The sequence below is a fragment of the Halichoeres trimaculatus genome, unplaced genomic scaffold (genome assembly GCF_033239565.1).
Source record: "Halichoeres trimaculatus isolate MK-OKI-2021-1 unplaced genomic scaffold, fHalTri1.1 fHalTri1_scaffold_9, whole genome shotgun sequence".
NCBI classification, from domain to species: domain Eukaryota; kingdom Metazoa; phylum Chordata; class Actinopteri; order Labriformes; family Labridae; genus Halichoeres; species Halichoeres trimaculatus.
The window spans coordinates 4670488-4692146 of NW_027437188.1; the positions used below are offsets into that span (position 1 = coordinate 4670488).

Below are 21659 nucleotides of genomic sequence, written 5' to 3' on the forward strand. Positions count from 1 at the left end.
CCAAGGGTATCTTTTGTCATCGCTGTTCACAACTGGCAAAGCTGAATCAGCTATTTCTGTGGATAGCTCGGAATTCATTAGTTCTCAAGGATCACACTGCCATCTTTTTTAGTAATGGAGTTGAACTTTGAGGGCTGCTGAGGAATTAGAAGTTCTCATGCTGAAAGGAAGATGGATAATGTTACGCACAGGCAGATGATATATAAGATGCAGAAGTGTTCTCCATGGCTGTAGCTTCCAATCAGTGAGCATTAGGTGTTTAGATGCTAATTCAGTTGTACTGTTAACAGTGACTGGATAGCTTTGCAGCACCAACATGTTTAGGCTGGTAAAGGTGATTCCTAACCAAAAGTTTTGGTGACTTTTAGCTGGATGTACTTCCCTGTAAAATGACTTTAGCTCATCATTACATACTTACAAGATGAAGATTTGGACATTATGAAATTTAAGACCTAGAACACATGTAGCCGGGTATCTTCACTTTGGCCAAAGTTTTCAGAAAACATTGTTTTAGTAATGTAAAACTGCAGTTTCGTAAGGACGTCAGGCCTGAACGTATAAGTATATTTGCAGCTTGCGAGATACCCTGCCACATGTGGACATGGCCTAAAAAGATGCTCAAAATAAAATCAGGTAAAAAATAAACATATATATTAAAGGGTCTAAATTTGTTCTGCTATGACATACAGATCAGCTGCATCAGATGCCTGGATCAAGCGCTTCTCCTCAAACGCTCTCTCCTGCTGCATCAGGGCACTGAATGCTGCTGTTTCAGAGATCGTAACTTTGACATACAGCCGTCCTAACGTAACAAACTTCATTTAAAATCAGTCATGTTAGATCAAAACTACAGAAAGACGATATCTAATCTCTATTTTCAGCTGTTTGCCTTGCTTCAACATGTCTCTGAATCCGAATTTTAGCAAACACTGTCAATCATCCTCCCCCTCATCAGCTGATGCTCGGGTGAGCTAAAGTACTTGTGCTGAACAAGAAACTCCTTCATGTTAAATGCTGGTCTTTTTAACTGGAGGTTGGTTATTTGAAGGTGTTCAGTTTAATTCTGAGGGTCTGAACAGGAGATATGACTTCACTGTTTGTTTTCAGACTGATCCACTGAGAGCTGTCAGCAGCTTCTTAACACACACAGTGCTAGGAAGGGTGCGTTTGATTTGTTCACCCAGCCTGTCCTCTTTGTGGAATAGCTACTGTGGACAGGCTTCATTTTTCATTAAGATATAGGACACTTATTTCACAGGTCAACTCTGCATTATTTATTCTACTGTAATACAATAAAAAAATGAAAATCCTAATATTACTCCCAGTTCAAAGGATAAGGATTTATGTCAGTCAGATATTAGAATCAATACTTTGAGGAAGTAGTGAAAAGACAAGCATCAGAAGAAATAAGCTTTTTTAAAAAAATTATTAAAAAAAAAAATCTTTTTCTTATTTCAGATTTTCTTAAACCCCTAGCATCCAAGCTAAAATAAGCTGATGGTGTGAATTCCAGCTGTGTATAATGCTATTGCAGATGGTGAAATAAAAACATTAGTTCCGTTAAAGTGATACTCCAGGATGGAACAAGTTGGGTCCTATCACAAGGTTTAGGGCAGAAATTACCCCTACAGCAGTGTTTTTGTGCAGCAGAAGCCCAGAGCGCTCGCACCAAACACCCCCTCCCTGCTCCTCTGCCGGTTTCCTCTGCACTCAGAAGGGGCCATATTTTACTTGACCAAAAACCCAAATAAACGGACTCCCACCGAAAAAATCAGATATCGGTCTGCATTCACACTTTATTTAGAGAATTTTCAGCGCGTTACTTTCACACAAAAACACCGCTAAATACCTCCGCTGCAGAGCCACAGCTGGCTACGAGGTGCTCACCTCTAGTGTATCAGTACGCGTGCGGCGTGCCAGATATAAACATACGCAGGTAGTCTGCCAGGACGAAGAGACACGATGAGAACTAGAGCCTTATTTAGCGTTTTTTTTGTGTGTGCAAGTAACATGCTGAAAATTCTCTAAATAAAGCGTGAATGCAGACTGATATCAGATTTTTTCAGTGGGAGTCCGTCTATTTGGGTTTTTGGTCAAGTAAAATATGGCCCCGTCTGAGTGCAGAGGAAACCGGCTGACGAGCAGGGAGCTCTGAGCTTCTGCTGCACAAAAACACTGCTGTAGGGGTAATTTCTGCCCTAAACCTTGTGATAGGACCCATCTTGTTCCATCCCAGAGTATCACTTTAAAGGTCCCTATTTCTTCAGAAAGTTCCTGTGGTTAAAAAAACACCTTCTCATGCAGTTGTGTGATTATAATGAAGTAAAGCAGCTGATATCAAGGTTTCCACGCCTGTGTGTGTTAGGTTGCACATGTACTCTTTGTTCTTATCAAAGAGAACATTCTAGAAGTGAGACTCTTTCCTTTTTTCTTTTGTTCTATCTTTGAGTTTGTCTGTGCGCAAGCCAATGTTTGAGACTCTTTAACAAAACTTTTTAGCAGTCAGAAAGTTAGAGTTTAAAATAAGCCTTGAGTCTCTTGTGTAAGTGCCCAATTTGCCTCCAACAAAAGCTAATTTAGGGCCAGCCAAGCATCTCAGTCTAAGTCTAGGGAGAGATAAGATGTCCTAAACTGCAGTCATTCTCTGAGAAAATATGACTCTTAATGTTTAGATTCCATTTCCTTCCCCGGCAATAATCTGAAACACGAGATGGAATGATAACTACATCTATGATATCAGAGGAGCTAGGAACAGGTGCGTGATTATGGCAGACAGACTGTATGTAGGATGTTTTTTTTTTTCTTTTTTTTTTCCCTGCGTTTCAACAGAAGGAGGAGAAATGACACGAATACATCTGTGCTCTGCAAAACAACAGAACCCACTGTGTACAGGTGCAAGGCTGATTTGAATTCACACTCCATCAAAAAAAAATAAAAAAGGTGTGCCTCCACTAACTGTAACTTATTAACACACTTATGATTGGCAGATAGGAGAATCTGTAACCATTAACGGTGATAACTGGCTAATCTTGCTTTAATAGGACTGTAGAAATTAGGGAACTGGCTTCCTGGGTTAACTGCCTCCCACCCTCAAATGTTAACCACAAAAACACACACATAGTAATGAAGCGGAACACAGCCCGGGTGGTGAGCAGCGATGTCAGCACCCTCCCAATCTGTGGAGAGCAGCTTCTGGGGCTGCACATGGCTGAGCTGTGGAGGAGCAGACTCCACGTTCCTCTGACAGCTCTGGCATCTCCAGCCTCCCCATCTCATCTTCATCCTGCTTTCCCTCCATTTATTTGGCACTGTTCATTTGGTAGATCATGACACCGGCACCACTAAAATTATTTGCCTTTTCTACACGGCTTTTATTAAAATAATGTTCTCGTCCGTCCTTTCATCAAGAGTTTCAATGTCGTCTTGTTTTTTTATCCATTCTGGCTTATACAATCTATTTTTTCTCCTTCTCTTTCTTGTGTAACATATTTACCCTCTTGGGACTCTATTATTTCATACGTAGCAGCACATACTTTCCTTTTCCTGATTTCTGCTGCTTTTTTCTGTTTACCTCTGTAATCTGTCGTGCTGTTAGTGATTGCCATCTGCCATCATGGTTTCAACACTGAAATGATTTTGTGTGTTTTCCTCTCTGTTTTTGTATTCATCCACTCATAACTCTTTTATTCTGCGTGTTTGTGTGTGTGTGTTCTCGTGTTTGCACACACGGTTGAGGCTCTTCTGGCTTTCAAACAGATGTACAATGACAGCACTTGAAGAGGGCCGGTGATTTGGGCCAGTGAGCCACGCATGTCTCTTGTATCCACCTGTGTTGAGTATTCCTCTCTTCTCCTTTTTGTCTTCTTTTTTTCCTGATCTATCCATCAAAAACTCTGCAAGCTGTCACAAGGGGGTGACAGGCGGCCCGTGCGAGTTTTATTCCAGAATAGACAGGCGAGTCAGGAAGCTCATTGTTGTTCAGGACACGTCTTCTGAAGCACAGCGCTATAGCAGCTACACAATGCCAGTCTCCTCTCCCATACGCCGTCTGAGCCTCCTAGCGAGGAGCCGTCCCTCATTCATTCACCTTCAAATTGCTTTTTCTCCCATGCTTGTGCTCCTGGAAAGCCAGGACGCTTGCAGGGTTTCATTGGATGCTCCGGAGAAGTTCCTTTAATATTGGTGCGGTCTGAAAAACCCAGCAGGCTCAACATCAGGAACACGACTTGTCACCGGGCTGAAAAGGAGTTTTTGGGCAGCTGCTGCACATCCTATCAGCAGCCACACACATAAATTGAAGTTTTATGCTTTGTGTTTGGGGAGTTTTATGTTTGGTGTTTGGGGGATTCATATGTATCAGGGGACAAGAGGCAGCTTTATGGCCCCATGGGTTTACTCAGGTCCCTCCTGGAGGTGACAGACTTACTGCCTTCCACAGTTGAGTTAATTACACATCGATATGTCTTTGACTCATTTATGGATGCCTTTGATTTTGTGGTAAAAGTAAATGATGTCACTGAAGTTGAGGCTTTCTTACACATATTAATCTCAAGTCTTATCTCAGTTGAGGGACAGTGATAGACCCCTGGAAAAAAAAAAAAAAAAAAAAAAAAAGTGAAGTAGCCCTAAAACAAAATTCAAGAACTGGTCCATGCAGAAAGCTAGAGGAAGTTAACAAAAGCTTTGAAAAACAAGTTTGGGTTCCTCAAGAACACATTAAAGAGATTGCTTGGAGCTTGTGATCAAAAATGCAAGCGTTGATGTGACCCCCCCAAAAAAAACTGTTTAAAGTGATGAACTTGCTGTATCCTGCAGCTCTTTTTGAAGTCTCTTGTCTGAACCATCCTTTTATTAATAGAGGTATGCAAGAAAAGCCCAAACCTGTCAGATACTGATCTGCTATCAGTCATATTTGGTTTGTAATAGAATGAAAAATAAGCTTGAATAAAAAAAGAAATAAAAAATACATTTTTTTAATAAATATTTTTTATTTCACATTTTATTTTTCACATTTTTATCCACTCCATTTGCTTATCAACAAACATATAACCCATTTTTTTTCCCCCTTTTTAAATAAAAATAAAAATAATAAAAAGGACACTGGATAACATCACAAACAAGACAGGACACCTAACGCAAAAAAAAAAAAAAATCAACATACTCACATTGAAATAACAAAAATATACAACAAACTTAATCACTCATTCACACCCACACATTCACAAAATTATATTTCTGGTGGTTCTTTTGTTCTTGTACTCCTACACATACTTGCCAACCTTGAGACCTCAGAATTCGGGAGATTTTCAAAAGGGGGGACCATATTGATGTGTTGTGATATCCGTTTGGTCATCGTGTTTAATCGAAAAGTCAGATCTACAAAATGTGCACGAAGCATATCCCATCCCCTTTGCGCTGTCCCGGATAAACGGGAATTCTCTTTTCCACTAATTTTGGAATTTACACGAGTACTTTCTCTTCTTACTCAATTCTTCTTCTGCTTCTTCTTCTTCTTCTGTTCTGTTTGCCGTGCTTGACTTCGAGCCGAGGTGTAACCGTTATTAATGTCCGGCCGGACACGGTGCCCAGTCAGAAGAGAAGGATGGTGTAGCAATATTGTTGTCCGGGTGGACATCGGGAGAAATTTGTGAGAATTGTGGGCCCGGGAGATTGTCGGGAGGGGCACTGAAATTCGGGAGTCTCACGGGAAAATCGTGAGGGTTGGCATGTTGTTAGTAACAAAAGAAAAAGAAAAGAAAAAATATATTAAAAAGATATATATTGACACATATATCATATATATATATAGACAACAGGTGGTGTTGGACTAAATTTTTAGCTAATATAGCTAAGTTGTTTACAAAGCTTCAAAAATATGTCTCCACACGGAGTCAAACTGCATTTGTTTATTTTTGGCCTCTGACAAAGTTTTCTCAATACTCAAGTAGTACTTCATTATGATTTTCCATTTGTCTACACTTGGAGCTTCGTTATTTTTCCAATTTTGTAACAGCAATTTCTTGTAAACTAGTGAGGAAAATATTAATTGCCATCCCATAGGGTATTTCATTTTTATCACATTTTGAAATAAGCATGTTTCTGGTGTAAATATAAATTTCTGTCTACAAATATTAGAAAGCCATTTCTCAATACCCAACCATGTCTTCTGTACTTATTCACAATACCGAAAGGAAAGGACAGGAAAAATTGTAATCACTTACTGTGTGGTCATGCTGACAATTTTCTGGACCATGCATGCACAGGAGATTGCAAATTTGTAAAAGTGATGAAAAGGATTGCATTATTATCCCTAAGAAAAAAGTAGAGAGTGGAGCAGTTTGCTGTGAGTCAGCCCTGTAATTAAACAGGAGCGATCAATCTGTACCACTGACCACACTACTTATGCCAAGTCCATCGAATGGCTGCAGTAAAGAGCTAATTTAGAACCATTAGGGACTGCCGAGTTTGCAAACAGCCCTGTAATGATGATGGCTGATTCAAGTTCAAGGCTTGGCCTCTGTCAAACCTGGCAGTCACAAAGCCGGATCAGTAGAAAATCACAGCTGAAGACAAAAAACAAATGATCTTTTTAAATCAACTTTCCCTGTTGATCATTGGTATTCAATGGATGTTGGGTTAACGGTCAAATCCCCCTATTACTTTTGGAGGAAAAAAAAAGGCAGTCACCTGCCAAGAAAATGGGCTCAAAAGTTCCCTCTTTTGCTGTTCTATTGTGTAATCAAGTCCAAGAGCATTTTTGCTTTGGAAACGGGCTTTTTCATGTCCTTTTTGTGGAAGCGATTTGAAAGAATACTAAAAGAGCACAGGCTGAGAGGCTTCTGCAAATTGTACAGGGAGCCGTTTCAGTCCAGACTGCCACAACCTGTCTCTGCATACAATAAGACCTCAGACACAATGGAGGACAGACAGTTACAAAGGTATGGGTGCAGGATGGAGGCAGCCAGCCATGTCCTTCTTCTTTTCTGTTCGCTATTCACCCTCAGTGCCTCGCTGGCAGGCAACCCTCCAGGGGGACATGACCTGAAAGTGTAGCAGTGCCCTGTTTGGTCTTGCCGTGACCTCTCCTCTCTCGTGTAGCTCCGCTATGCACAGAATCATAAACTTCTCTGGCACTGTATGCTCTGACAGCCCTTAAAGGAAAACATAAGGCTGAATAATAGCAGACAACTGAGACCATTAAAGGTCAGAAGGAGACATGCAGCGAGTTACAAAAACAACGTGTGAGGGTTTCACCTTGTTCATTAGCAGTGTCACCTTCTGACCTCGATGCAACTATTTGTGTTCATTTGTGAATGGGAGGAGAATTTCCTTCCAGAGAGCAAGAACTTTAAAAGCCTTTCGGCAGTGCAAATAGAAAATCATCTCACTTGGATGTTTAGTGAATTTTCTCGTCTGAGTCATATCAGTCACATACTGTCAGACTTTCCTTTCTAATCTGCTTCTCTCCATAAAAGCCCTTTTTATGGCTGCCTTATATGCTTGGCATTTAATTAAAGTTCCAGTGGCGTGTGAAAGAGAGCACTGACAGCAAATAAATGACAATGGATCCTTGCAATCAACTGCAGTTTGTTCATTTTTTTTTTTTTTTTTATCACGACAAATGGAAGAGCTGTTAAAAAGTCCCCATTCATTTGTATTGTTTTTTTTTTCTCACATGTTCCTCTCTCATTTGCATACCACTCAGCAGCTCTGTCCTAAGAATAAAAAGAAACGAATGTGATTTCCCCGACCTTGTATCCAATCGCTCGTAAATGAACAGAAGGTGACCACGTTCTCACAAAGATTCCCTCTTACTTGCAGAGATCAGCACACTGCCAGTGCTGACCTGAGATTCCTCAACCCCATCCTACCCTTTGCATATTTATGAAGGCCAGATGAAAGGGAGCCAGTCAGAATTAACACTGTGTTTCAGGCTCAAAGACACAAAAGGAAGAAATCAGGATGAATTGCCTTTGGAGGAGCAAATTTGTTGGCCCAGTTTGACTGAGTTATGATCCAGTCAGGTCCAGACTTCCCTGTCCCCACACAGGTCTGACTCAGTCTGGTCTTACTCACTGTAAATGAGTCAGGGTACTGATTGGCATCTTTGGTATTTGGATAAACATTGATTTTGCCTGTGTGATTTTTTTCTCTCTCTTTTTTTCCCAACACAGACCCATTAGTCATGAGATGAAAAGACCAAATGCCACCTTATGCATTTATCAACCACAGCAGTTAATTATTAAGATGAGCTGTTGCTGCTCGTGTTGCTTTACTTTCTCTGGATGATAAAAAAGCTACACACGTTTTTATTAAAAGATTAAAAATATACATCTAGGAGTTGGCAATATCTGTGGTTGCACTGGCAACAGTTATGTTGCTCGCCGACTCAACTCACATAAGGTTTTTTTTTTTTTTTTTTTAAATAAAACCTTTTTGAATAAAACAGAATTTTTAAGAACAAATGGATAAATAAATAAACCCTCATCTGAGATCAAAGTCCACATGGGCACTACCCCAAATGATGCCTTTGAAAGACATTAGAAGAGATTTCTAACATGTGGATTTGTTTTTTTTTCACATGAAAAAGAAGCAGACAGAAGTAGTAAGTTGTCATATTTAGTAGCTTAATACAGCACTGATACCAGTTTTTAAATAGAGTCAATATTAAGAGTGATATAGAAAGAGCAATGTAAAACTTAACTAGGCGTTGCGTCGTGTCATGAGTTAAAATGAAAATCTCCCTTTAGTGCCAAGAGAATTAAGCCTTGCAGGCCAACAGCAAACCCCACCCATGGACTGTATAATCAGAGGAGGTGACGTCACCCGTCTATTTCTGAAGCAGGTTTTTTGAAGCAGATCAGCTGTCATGGCCATATTGTAAGTGGGGCGGGCTTTGAGTCTCCACACTAACAGCTATAGGGCGCTGCGCCTCTGACTGGGCAAACTTGTGACAGTGTGTGCCCATAGGGAAATTAGTGATTCAGTTTTTTTTTTTTTTTTTTTTCTACCAATCAGTAAATGTGATCATTTCTGCTGAGAAAATGTTTTTTTTTTGAAGCGGTGTGTTTGTGACTTCCTGAACTTCTATTATACTATTTTAGCACTTCAGCATTGTTTCATATTCTTAGACTGGAGGTTGTTGCTTGCCCCTAACCCATTCTAAAGAAGAACGCAAGAAATATAGTTGAACAATTTCAATACAGTTGATTTTTTTCCCCACATAGTCAAGTATTACTTTTTTTTTTTTTTAGTTCCAACTGGTTGCAGAATTTCCACCATCAGTAGCACTGATAGCAGAATTTCTTTTCTTTTTTTTTTTTTTTTCTTTTACATTTAGATATTATTTTCAAAACGGTATCACTATGACTTCAAAAGTGCAAATCAGTTATTAGTGGGGTCTTGATATTTTAGCAACAATTAGAGCTTGGATCATACTCAATTCCATTATGACTTTTGGGGTGCTGATTTATTTTGAATTCTGGTTCTTTGATGTTTGCGATTCTTGTGATATTTAGTTTGCTTATTTAACACCAGACCGTGTGAAAAAGTTAAATGATGATGATAATGTCTACAGACTAGATCAGAAGCTATATTTTCCCATTAATGCACATCACGTGAGTCAGAGAGAAACATTTCACCCTCTGCTGGAGAAGAGTGGTAACTTTTTTCTAATCCAGTTTGTAAACAGACTGAAATGGAGAATCTGAATTTGGAAAAAAAACAATCTTTTTTTTTTGACAAAGAATCACGATTTTGGTATTGTCAAACAAAAAATCCTGATATATCGTATCTCTTTTTTCTCCCACTCCTAGTAACAATGGTGGTTGTTGACAGTTGTTGGATGTGATGGGAGTTACTTTTAGCAGACCCTCGTCCTTCACAGTATTAATCAACCTGTGAACTGTCTCTAATTCTTTAGAAATCTCTGTTGAAAGTTTGTTGCTTTGGCCTGGACTCCCTGCATCAGCTGAGTGCTTTGCCACAGAGTTGTATTTGAGACTCCAGTGGTAACTCAAACCACATTGACAGCAAATGCAAACACCTTTGGTCTTGTCGAGCAAACCACCTGGCAGGGCTCTGAAACTGAGCTAGTCATCCAAAAAGAGCCATTTCTTTATTTACTGCTGCTCTAAGACGTTTATTTCAGTTTGCCCTTCTCAAGATGACTGATGCACCGCTTCCTGATTTCCCACAGGCCCCCTGAGGGTCATAATCACAGAACCTGTAGTTCTTAATCATACATAAAAAAAAACATGAGTGGGGTTAAGAGGAGTTTTCCAGTAAAACATAACCAAACATTACTTACTAAATTACCTCCAATAAATGCATTCTCACTTGATTAAAAAATGAAGGATTGGTATTTAAGACGTAATTAAGATGTCTAGGTTTTGGCTAAAACATGAGATTTCATTTGGTCGTGTTGAAACCATCTTTAAAGAAAACAAAATTGATGCTGAGTTAAGCAGTGTGATTACATTTTATGCCAGTAATTTTATTTAAAGCGAGGGACATAGAATTCTAAAGGCATACTTTTTCAACACAATGCTCTAATTTATGTGTGCCATAAAAGAGCCCCTTCATCCTTATTGTCATTAAATCTACAAAACAGTATGCCAAATTACATTTTCTCTGCCTTCATTCATCTCAGTCCTGTTTGACAGCATAAATCTAGCTCATAACAGCCTCCCTTCCAATCCCCATGCTTTTTCAGGGGAATATGGCAGCTGCCTGCAGCCTTTGATTTCATCTTGCCCCAGATCTGCATTGTAATGAGCACTCAGGTCAATCAATAATTCACTGCAGTTTCAGTTATAAAAAAAAGAAAAAAAGGGGGGAAAGCAGAACAGCTCATGGGTAAAACAGGGGAAAGGACTTTGATCAGTGCTGTTCATATGCACATGTAGCTCTGCTGTGATGCTTTCTTCTCTGTGTTGTATTTGTCAAAGCTAGGATGGGAGAAATTGGTTGAACAAGTGCACATATGTGTCTGAGGGAGCTTATATAAACTGAGGCACATTTGATTCTGACGTTTGTGTGTTTGCTGTAGGTATGTTGGGGGAAAAAAAATCTCATCCAACCAGACTGATGGCGGGGTTGAGTGCTGTGTAGAAAGTCATGCTGTGATTTTCGCAAAGCTCTGACTGCACCAAGCTTAGCTTTTGATTAAGTATATGGTAAAATCCATTTCCCACTGTGAAGTCATTTCGCTCCCTGTTTGAGTAGATGTGGCTTTTATTTAGTCGTTACGAATAAATAATCTGTACCTAAAGAAAGAAAAAAAACACATTTGTAGATGGTAAAATAAGCACTCTAAAAAGCAATTAAACTGTGTAATGTCATGAAGTCAATCCTCATAGGAGCCCCTTTTTCCACTGGTTCAGATTACAAGGATTATTGCACAGTGGACACGCAACATAAAACTGATTATTTACATTTAAAAGTTTTGTAGGAAGTCATTACATGACTGTATTTACTTTAATTCTCCTAATAACAGATAATACTCAGACAGTGCTTGGTTATTTCCCACACCTTGCTAAACTTTTTTGGCAGAAGCTTAAGCAATAAGGTCAAGAAATGTTCAAAGGACGTCCTCTCAGCGTCATTTTTGAACGTCTTATTTTAGTCTTGTGAAGGTAAAGACTGTTACTAAAGATGACTTATTTTTCCATCCATTTGTGATTTCCACTGTACGTCCATTTATGATCTACCCACTGTGTAGACACGGTCAAAATCTTTGTCCTTTGTCAAACCAGTATCCCTCTGGTTTCAAAGCCAAGTCTGTATAAACTGAGCCGTTGTTGATGTTGCTGCCACACAGGTTGTTTATAAGTGTTCTTATTGTAGTTATTCTACTTCTAGTTTCTGTTTATAACTGCAGTCCAGTTTCTAAAGGTGTTATACTGTTCCAGTTCATTTTCCTATAACTTCATTTGATTTTCTCAGCAGGACATGGTATCTGTAAATAAATACATACGGAGGCCTTAAACATTTCCACTTGAAAGCTGCTGCTGAGATAAATGAAGCTACAGGAAAATTAACCTCAGCAGGAAAACACATCACCATTTTATAATGGAAAACTGGAAATGTAATATAACAAGTACAACTAAAATTCACTTGTATTGAAAACTAATATCTAAAATTAGATGTCCAGAAATGATGTAGAAAGGACATCCTTTGAACGTCTCTTTGTGCAATGGGCTAACTCACCCATTCACTCCTGCTCAGAAGTCTACTTCATGTCAAAAAGCCGACATTCAAATGTTGAACATCCAAGTGGGGTCATGGTTAGACGACCAAATAGCAGACCTAATTTGAAGATTGTATAGGCGTCCAGAATTGGTCTTGGACTGACAGAAATGATATAGACTTGATCTGCACGTCCATCAGACGTCTCATGCTTAGTGGGATGGTGGCAGCCTGCCAATGCCATGATAATTAGTAAATTAGTGTTGTAATCAAGTCGGTAAACCTCAAATAAGAGTAGACAATCTCACATCACCATCACCTGATTCTAAACCCATTGCTTGTTATTAGTACAGTCATAGGGAGACACATTGTTTTAATCACTGTTTGAATACTGAGTCACTGCAGTTGTTATTATAAGCTTGCAAATGTAATCAACAGTCCAAGTAAGCTCACCCTAACCCCTAACCATCTGATTTAGTTATCTTGTTGGATTTTAGAAAGATGTGGTCAAATCTGAGCTTGCCACGGTCTTCTTGAACATGTTGCTCTGCTTTGGCAGGGATACAATGTTTTTTTTGTGTGTGTACCACAGCAACAAATCAACCAGGAGTAAGATGGATTTCCCAAACTAGTTTCACAGAATGAAAGTTTGTTTTGCAACCACTCCAGTTGCTCTCTGACAGCCGTGACATGAGGTTCGAGCAGCACAGCACTAACTCAAGATCTTGTTTTTTTTACTTTCATTTATTTATTTTTCTTTTATTATTATTATTATTATTATTATTATTATTATTATTATTATTATTATTATTATTTTTTTTTTTTTTTTATCAATTTATTTATTCATTCATTCATTTATTAATTGATTTATTTTCCATGAGAGAAGTACAGATGTGCATATGAAAATAAAAAAAAGGATTCCAAATATGAAATTTATATACCCATACAAAAGTTAATATACAAACATCATGAATTAACTATAAGTATGAGATAGAAATAATAAAATTAAGTAAGTAAATAAAATATTTTTTAAATATATATATATATATATATATATATATATATATATATATATATATATATATATATATATATATATATATATATATATACATATATATATATGTATTAGAACAATAATTAAAGAGGCAAAAGACACAAACTTTAAGCAGAAAAAAAACAAACAACAAGAACAACGAAAAAAAAAAAAAAGAAAACACTAAATAAAACCAACCCATTCACCAGATCCAGAACTACACACTTCAGTCATATGTTACACCTGAAACCACAGAGACTAGTGAGTGAATACCAAGCCTTTATAGCAGAGTCTTTGGCTCCATGGATTCTGGCTATCAACATTTTTTAAATAATCAATGCCAAAATACATAAAAACACATGTTTGGAAAGAGAGTGAGTGTGACGGTTGCCAACGTGTGATGACCAGTTATTTATTTATTTTTCCAGCTATAAGTCCAGCCAGCAATGCCTTTCTATTGTCCAGGGTATTATTTTGTCCTTTTGTAACAACAACAACAAATATCCACGTAATGCACATTTGGTTACAGTATGAAATGACATGAGTATGTAACTGAAGAGTTTAACTCCATGTCACAGTACTGGTTCCTTTCCACCTGATACACACCTGATTCATTATGATAGTTATCATAAAGCTGATGGCTTCTTTCTTTTTATCTCAATCAATAGTTCCTCCAGAGGACCCGATCATCAGTGGAGGGCCAGTGGTGAGCCTTCGAGCTGGGGACCCACTCAATCTGACCTGCCATGCCGACAACGCCAAGCCAGCAGCCTCAATCATCTGGATCAGAAATGGAGAGGTCCTTAATGGGGCCATGTACTCCAAGGTAAGCATTGAGGTGTGTGTCATACTTGGTTTCAACATGAGGAATAGGGAATGGGGATAGAGTGGGGGTGGAATGACTAGCAAGTGTTGCTTTGCTTTTATTCCCCAGGCTTTTTTTATTTTTTATAAAAGTAATCTGCACCAAGGAATAAAAATACCTGTTACTTTACATGTCTGCCGGCATCACTTTGCTGTAAATAACAACTGCAGAACAGCTACATATCCATGAGATGCATCAGAATGACTGCCAGAGTCAGTGGTGGGCGTTTTCCTCGGCATCCAGACGCCTTTGTAAAATGCAGCTCCTTGAAAATCCAGGTTGTGTTTTGATTACAAAAAAGACGTGTGGCCTTTTTTTTTTTTTTTTTTTCCCAGTATACAAATCGACTCAGACAAGCAGATGGCAAGATCATGGATCTGTCAGTGACTTTACATTTCTCCCTGGTGTTTTGATCTCCTCTTTCAGTGGCATTTGTCTCTCTTCATCTTCCCGACTTGTTATAAAATCTACCATGTCACTTCCAATGCTCGAATCTGCCAGAACCTTTTCATGCTGAAGTATGATTCCTCCTGACAGATTGTGTTCTCACTTTTTGATGCCGCAGAGGGTTTCTGCCTCTGTTCACACCAGGCCGATGGCACCATCACCTGACCCCATGGTCTCTTGACTGACAATCGACCTTAACACTAATCATGCAATCAACACTGTCATGTTCTGTATTCATTTAAGGGAAGGATGTAAAGAGCCCAGGCACTTTAGAGCACTAACACCTCCCCCGCCTTGCTCGCCTCGCTCCTCGTGCTGCCTCATTCCATTATCGGCTTTTTTCAGAGAGCAGATAAATGCCATTGATTGGACTGGGGTACAGCACCAGGCCGATTTGAATAAAGTGATTGCTGGAGGTGCCGCTTGCTAATGGTAGGTGGAGAGTGCCCTTCCTGCCTTCTCTTCCTCTCGGAGTGAAGGCAGATATGAGGACACTCTGTGCTGGTTGCTGATGGATGCTCACATGTCTGCTCTAAGCCCAAGTGTGTCCCCCGTCCCTCTTATCTCTATTGCCGACCATTAAAAAGCAATGGCTTCGATTAAAAGAAGATGACTCTTTTTTGGGTCCAAAGAGCAGTAGGGGGACATTTTGTAAGCATAATCATCTGCTCTGATGGTCCTCTCATATCCCGCAGATGAAGAGGTCTAATGTGAGCAGATGTGGCGGAGGATTCTCAGAAATGGCTTTCCTGATGGTGTCATATCTAATGACATTTCTGACCCAAAGATAATTTTCCACTAAGGCCTCCAAAACCTCATCTGTATGACCTCTTTGGAAACTATTTGCTGGACCAGTGGTTAAAGAGAAAGTTATGATTGAAGCCTCGGTTAAAAAATGTGATTTGGTTTGAGTCACTGAGTTGACTCATGGCTTATCATTAGTCATGGCAGCTTTTAATAAACACAAGTGTAAAATACTATGGAGGGGGCATCCAAAATAATGAAGTGGCAGAAGCTCGTCATAGTGAGGTGAATGGTTCAAATATCATGTCTAGCTGTGAAAATGTGGGCAGAGGAAATAAATGAGTAATGTTCTCTCTTCCCTCAAACACTCATCTCCCATCTGCTGCGGTAGAGCTGCTCAGTGGCAAACAGCAAAGGACTGTTTGTCATATGCAGCCTCCAGGTCTGAGCTGTGTTTTGGAGGTGTGCACACTTGCTCTGTGATACTACACCAGAATGGTACAACAAATCATTTGAAAAACATGATGCACTCTCCTCCCCAACGTGTGTTATTTCTCTGAATGCTCTGGTGGCATGCTGAGAGGTGAGCGGGAGACTGGGGAGTGATCTCAGGTTTAGGAGCTTAAAAAAAAAAAAAGGAATAATGACATTTTTATGAGCTGTTCTCCCTGGCAAGCACAGAATCACGCTTTTTTTTTTTTTTTATTGTGCGCCCGCTCAGTGTTGCAGTAAAATTGTGTTGCTGTTTAATATCAGGTAAAATTGCCAAAGTTGACATGAAGCGGCTTCTGTTGTTGGGGTATCATTTTCAGCAGGAAAACAAATAATTATCCATTTTCCGATGGAAGCGTCTCTCTATTTCCCCTCTGTCCTTCCTGTCAGGGGTTCAAAGCTGCTGAAATAGCTGCCTCTCAGTTGTTCTCTGCTATTCTCCTCCTTTTTTTTGTGGGTGTTAGTATGTATAGGTGTGTGTGTGCCTGTGTGTTTGTAATTAGAGCACTTCATTGTATTTTAATCATCACAGTGATTGAATAATTGGGTGAGAAAATACTTAAAATAAAGTAAGCAATTAAAAAATTGAGTGGGCATTAAATATGTCACCTTTTTTTTTTTTCGCCCACTGTGAGAGAGGTGTAGTTTTCCCAGCAGTTGAGGAAAACATTGAGTCAAAGGAGTCGTAAATCATTGTGCCAGATTTAATGGATATCAAAGATTTTGGCAAGCTAATGAGTCTCGTTTTTCAGCATTTAAATGAACAGCTTGTTCCGAAACAGGGATCACTTCACTTAATTGGTTTTAACAACTTTTTAAGGGATCATTTGGAGGTGAGATGTGAAAAGAGGTCTCGCTTTAAGAAACACAATACATCTCAGTTTATGTTAAGCAACCCATAAAAAGAAAAAAATATGAATACAAATGGTTTTATACCTTGATGTTCTCATTTTTTTGGTATTCAAGAAATTAAAGTTAAAGCTACTGTGAGGGTTTTCTTCAACTTTTTTTTTTTTTTTTTTTTTTTTTTAAAGTGACTTTTATACCAATGCCTCTTCACCCACATACTGAAATGTGAAAATAAACTATAGATTAGTGATTCCTGTGTTCGAGTCAGTTTCTGCTAACAAAGTCAAGTCAGCTCTCATCTGAAGGTTGTGTTATTAACCCTGAAACAATGAGACTAAAACAAAGGGCTCTAATTTCGTGGCGCAGCGCAGGGGGCGCAAGCCTGGTGCAGCCTGCGCAGTGCTAATTTCGTGCAGCGCACCTCCGTGCGCTGCCAATTTGACAATTTGGTAGACCATCTGCGCAGAGATGGGTGTGACGGCGTGCCTGGGGGAGTTGACGGCACACCAGGGGGAGGTGTCAGCAGATTCATGTTGGCGCAGTGACAATTTTGTGCCAAAAAAGTGCGCTGAAAGCTCGCCAGCTCCAACCTGGTCTATCCTCGGCGCAAGGCGGAGCGCACCCCACGCAGCTGTAATTTGGTGACAGGTGCACATGTGCGCACATGTCATCAAAGCCTCAGAGGCAGGTTTCCAGAGTGTCAGGCACATTTTGATGCAGTAAACAATCATAGCAATCACTATTTAATGTAACCGTCTGAACCAGCATATACATTTATATCTATATTAACTGTCCCGTCACATCTGATGTCAGATTAAAGCCGTTTGTCATAATGGAAAGTTAACCTGACGACAGCTGGAAGTTTGATGCACATCTTACAATTAAACAATAAACAGCCTTAACATCTGATACTAAGTATATATCTGGTTCTCTCATTTCATTTAATTCAAAGAAAAGAGGGAGAGAAAAGACGGAGAAAAAAGAGACGAAATAAATTTATGTCACTCAGGATTTACCCGTGATTTCCCATATTTCTCTGTTCTAGTCTTTATTTTTAACGTGATCTGGTGGAGACACTGGGAGAGTATACAGTGTATTACCAAAGGCTCTGCTTGGCGATGACAAACCAGGAGTGCAGGTGGATCAAAAGTATTCTGAATGGGTAAGCCAGCTGTGTAACTGCCTCTTATTTTTTTACTCCGAATAAAGACAAAGGAACAGATTAAATCTGTCCCGGGAGCTGGCCCACAAGGTGACGCGCTTCGTGTCCTCCAATGTGCCCCGCTGTCCATTGTCCTGCTGCAGGCACAGCGGCTCTGACCGTCTCCGCTACCAGCACTCTGGTGCTGAGGATCACTCAGACCAATCAGATGCTGCGCCTCGGTTGCAGGGCATTTAAAGGCGAGGAGAGGCGCTCATTTGATTGGTGAAAACAGCGCTCGGCTGTGTTAAACCCACTCACGGCTTTTCTCCTCCCTCTCTGCCATTTGCGCGGAGGGAGGCGTGGATGCGCAGCTCTGCGCTCATTTGCGCTCATGTGCGCCTGTACTGCGCCTCTCTTGGCACTGCAGGAAACTTGCAAAGTGCGCTGGTCACGCCCTGTGCGCACGGCGAAGGCCGGCGCAGGGCAGGTGTGCCTGCGCCTGCGCCTGGTCTACGAAATTAGAGCCCAAAGAGTTTAATGTTTGGTATTAAAAAAAAAAGAAAAAAAGAAAATTGGCATCAAAAACACACCCTGAAACTGTTAAAAGACACATTGGCATTAAAAAACATGTTTTATCAAAAATAAATAAATAAATAAAAAAAATCATGGCATAAAAACAGGTAACTGCAATAATCATGTTTTGCTAAAGTTATAAACCCCGTCATCCAGTGTTGTATAATTTTTGTTATTATCCTAATGGAGGTAGACCCAACCATTACAGATGCTAACTGCAGAATTACCTCGCCTATTTGGCTGTTTAAAGGCAGTCATCTTGCTTATGCGTTACTGTTTAAGAAAAAATATGCAAAACAGCAGATACTTAGGGATCCAAATAGTCCTTTGGAAAAGTATGACATGTGGGGCTCAACAGCAAATTTGGATTTGCTTTCTCTGTCCTCCTTAGCTTTTCCTGCAAAGTTTAAATTTGTCACCCAACACATGAGTTACATTCAAATTCAGGAAAATATACTCCAAAATTTAAGAACCATAGTTTTAAATTGTGATTTTAGAGTATTTGTCATTCTTAGGTGTTTCTCGCTCTACAAAGCGTCTTGGTTCATCACCATGACTCTCTGATGCAGGCACAGGAAAGACTGTGGAATCATTATGCTTTTGTGACACTATTACTGAAATGGGCAAATCAGAGTACAAATCCATGTAATTCCATGTCCTGAGCCTTTTCGGTGCTGTTTTGGCATCCAGTATGTTATTGTTGTGCTTTCTATGATCATTACAACTTTCTGTATTCTCTGTCCTTATTAGATTTTTCCTGTGAAAGCTGTGATATTTGACCCCCAAAACGTGACACAGTAGTTTTCAGTCAACAGATAAGATAAGTGAGGCAATCGAAGTCTCAAACCAGTGAGGGTTTGCGCTTTGCTTTTATACGTCTGTGTGTGAGGTAAAACAGTTCAAAAACTGCTTTAGGAGTTATTCATGGAGTTGGGGGCATTGCTGAGGTGCTTGCTCCTCATGGCAGCTTACATATAGCTAGTTTTATTTTTGAAGATTTCTACTGTGTGCTCAGACACACCACACTCATTTACTCTGTTCAAGATCACCAAATTTTCTCTTTCTCTTTGTTTATCTGATTGACTCACTGATAACGTGTGTATAGACTTGTAAAAAAGTCTGCATTTCTTCTGCTGAAAAATATTTTTCTTGATCTTCTCTCAGTCACACCGTTATCGCTAGCCTGGTTTATTGCTGTTTGCATGATTCATAATTTGTTGGATGTGGTTCTCCAGAAGGCGTCATCTGCACCTGTGTCGCTTAATGGCGTTTGTAGTTAATAGTGGAGCAGATAACTGTTAAATTTCAAGAGAATCGTTCAAATGGTGATGCAAGCATGAAATTTGGTACAGATTCTCTCTTAGGGTCACTCTTTTGAAATAAAACGTTAGACACGCCAAAATTTAAGATGGAGGCCATTTTTAAAGATGGACGCCATTTCTATCAGACGATTCTTATTTCAAAAGTGTAAACGGTGATGCAAGCATGAAATTTGGTATAGATACTCTCTAAGGGACACTCTTTTGAAATAAAATGTTAGAAACGCCAAAATTCAAGATGGCGGCCATTTTTTCAGATGGACGCCATTTCTATCAGATGATTCTTATTTCAAAAGATCAAATGGTGATGCAAGCATGAAATTTGGTACAGATACTCTTTAAGAGACACTCTTTTGAAACAAAACGTTAGACACGACACAATTTTAAGATGGCTGCCATTTTCATAGATGGATGCCATTTCTATCAGACGATTCTTATTTCAAAAGTTCTAATGGTGATGCAAGCATGGAATTTGGTACAGATACTCTCTAAGGGACACTCTTTTGAAACAAAACGTTAGACACAACAAAATGTCAAGATGGCGGCCATTTTTAAAGATGGCTGCTATTTTTATTGTATGCTCCTTTTTTCAATGGTTCTAATGGTGATGCAAGCTTATATAAGTTTGGTTGTACATTCACTTTGCAGGTACATTTTAACCCATCATCCTGCTGTGCTAACATAAGCAGTCAGATCATAAACCCAGTTGAGGTTTAGCGCTATCAGAGGTTTACTTTTTTTTTTTTTTTTTTGAACTACAAGACGTTTTAGATATCTGTGTATCCATTCGCCATGGCAGTTTTTATTAACTAGATAATGAAGCTTAAAAGTAGATTTACATAACAAGGTAAGGCTTTAACTAAATGGTTAACTCACTGTTACAAACTGTATTGTTTATGATGAGTAAACATGAAATCATTGAGTTAACCACCATCTAACTAAAACAAATAGCTTATAACACCTCAATTAAGTAAACCGTTGAACAGTCTATGCAAATGTTTTCTTACAATCAAAGTAAAAATCTAAGTACCTAGGATCACTGTCTCCTTTTTTATCTGCTGAAGCCCCAAGTGGTCAGAGATCATCTGTTGCAGCTTTGAGCACACCTAAAAAAACACCTCTATCTTTTCACCATCTCTCTCTGTGTAAATTATTCCTAGCATTGCTTCCAGGCAGCCGTATGAAAATGTATCAACTGTAAGATGGCATGGTGCTGAATTCAATGCAGCAGCCTGCTAACCCCCTTCCCAAAGATTAATGACTTTAGACAGGTCCAAAGCGATGAGAGAAACAATCCTGATTGTGTCAGAAAGGATATTACATTGACATATCCCGCGTCTGACAGCTAATGCGTTCTGCTTTAGAAGTGACTCACGCACAACTATAAATTTCATCACACGGCTCTTCCCATAGCCTACAAACTGACTTCACAGAAACTGGAATGTCGTATGGAATAACCTCATACTATGATAATGCATTTTATCATTAACACAAAGGAAAATGTTGATCATCATTCCAACACTTGTGATGTTTTACTGGAACTTCAGACGTACGATGCACCCCTTTGAATTTTACTCTAAACTCCTTGGATAAGAATATATCTTTTAAAATGTCTGATTTTATGATTTTAATAACATTTTAATTACATTTTTAGAGTGTGACATACTTGGGAAGTGAGGGGCACAGAGATTCCAGTGTTATTAAAAAGAAACCTTTGAATAGTGATGGGGAAATGGAGAGGTAGTTATGACTGGTTTGTGCAGTGACAATGAGCTGCAGGATTAATAGGAGGTGATTATAGTGGTTGACATATGCTTCTTAGCTTTTCTGAGCCCTGTAAGAATATTTAAATATACAGTCACGTACTTACATGTCTGGGTTTCAGACAAGCCTCACGAACTTGGCCTTACTTTTTGTGCCTTTTAGATCTCTATATAATGTTCAACCCTTTTAAATCAAAGTTAAGACTTGTGGAAGTAAGAGAAGTATTTAATTTAAAGC

General features: G+C 39.3%; 1 protein-coding gene across 13 annotated transcripts in view; it reads left to right on the forward strand.

Moving 5' to 3' along the window:
- Positions 1-21659, forward strand: part of kirrel3b (kirre like nephrin family adhesion molecule 3b) — a 232834-nt gene that overhangs the window by 151224 nt on the left and 59951 nt on the right. For 8 of the 13 annotated variants that reach the window (XM_074679700.1, XM_074679701.1, XM_074679708.1 and 5 more), the window contains exon 4: positions 13894-14063. In XM_074679700.1, the coding sequence (XP_074535801.1) occupies positions 13894-14063 (170 nt within the window). The remainder of the gene's footprint in view (positions 1-13893; positions 14064-21659) is intronic. The other 5 variants (XM_074679702.1, XM_074679713.1, XM_074679705.1 and 2 more) reach the window with 1 other exon arrangement.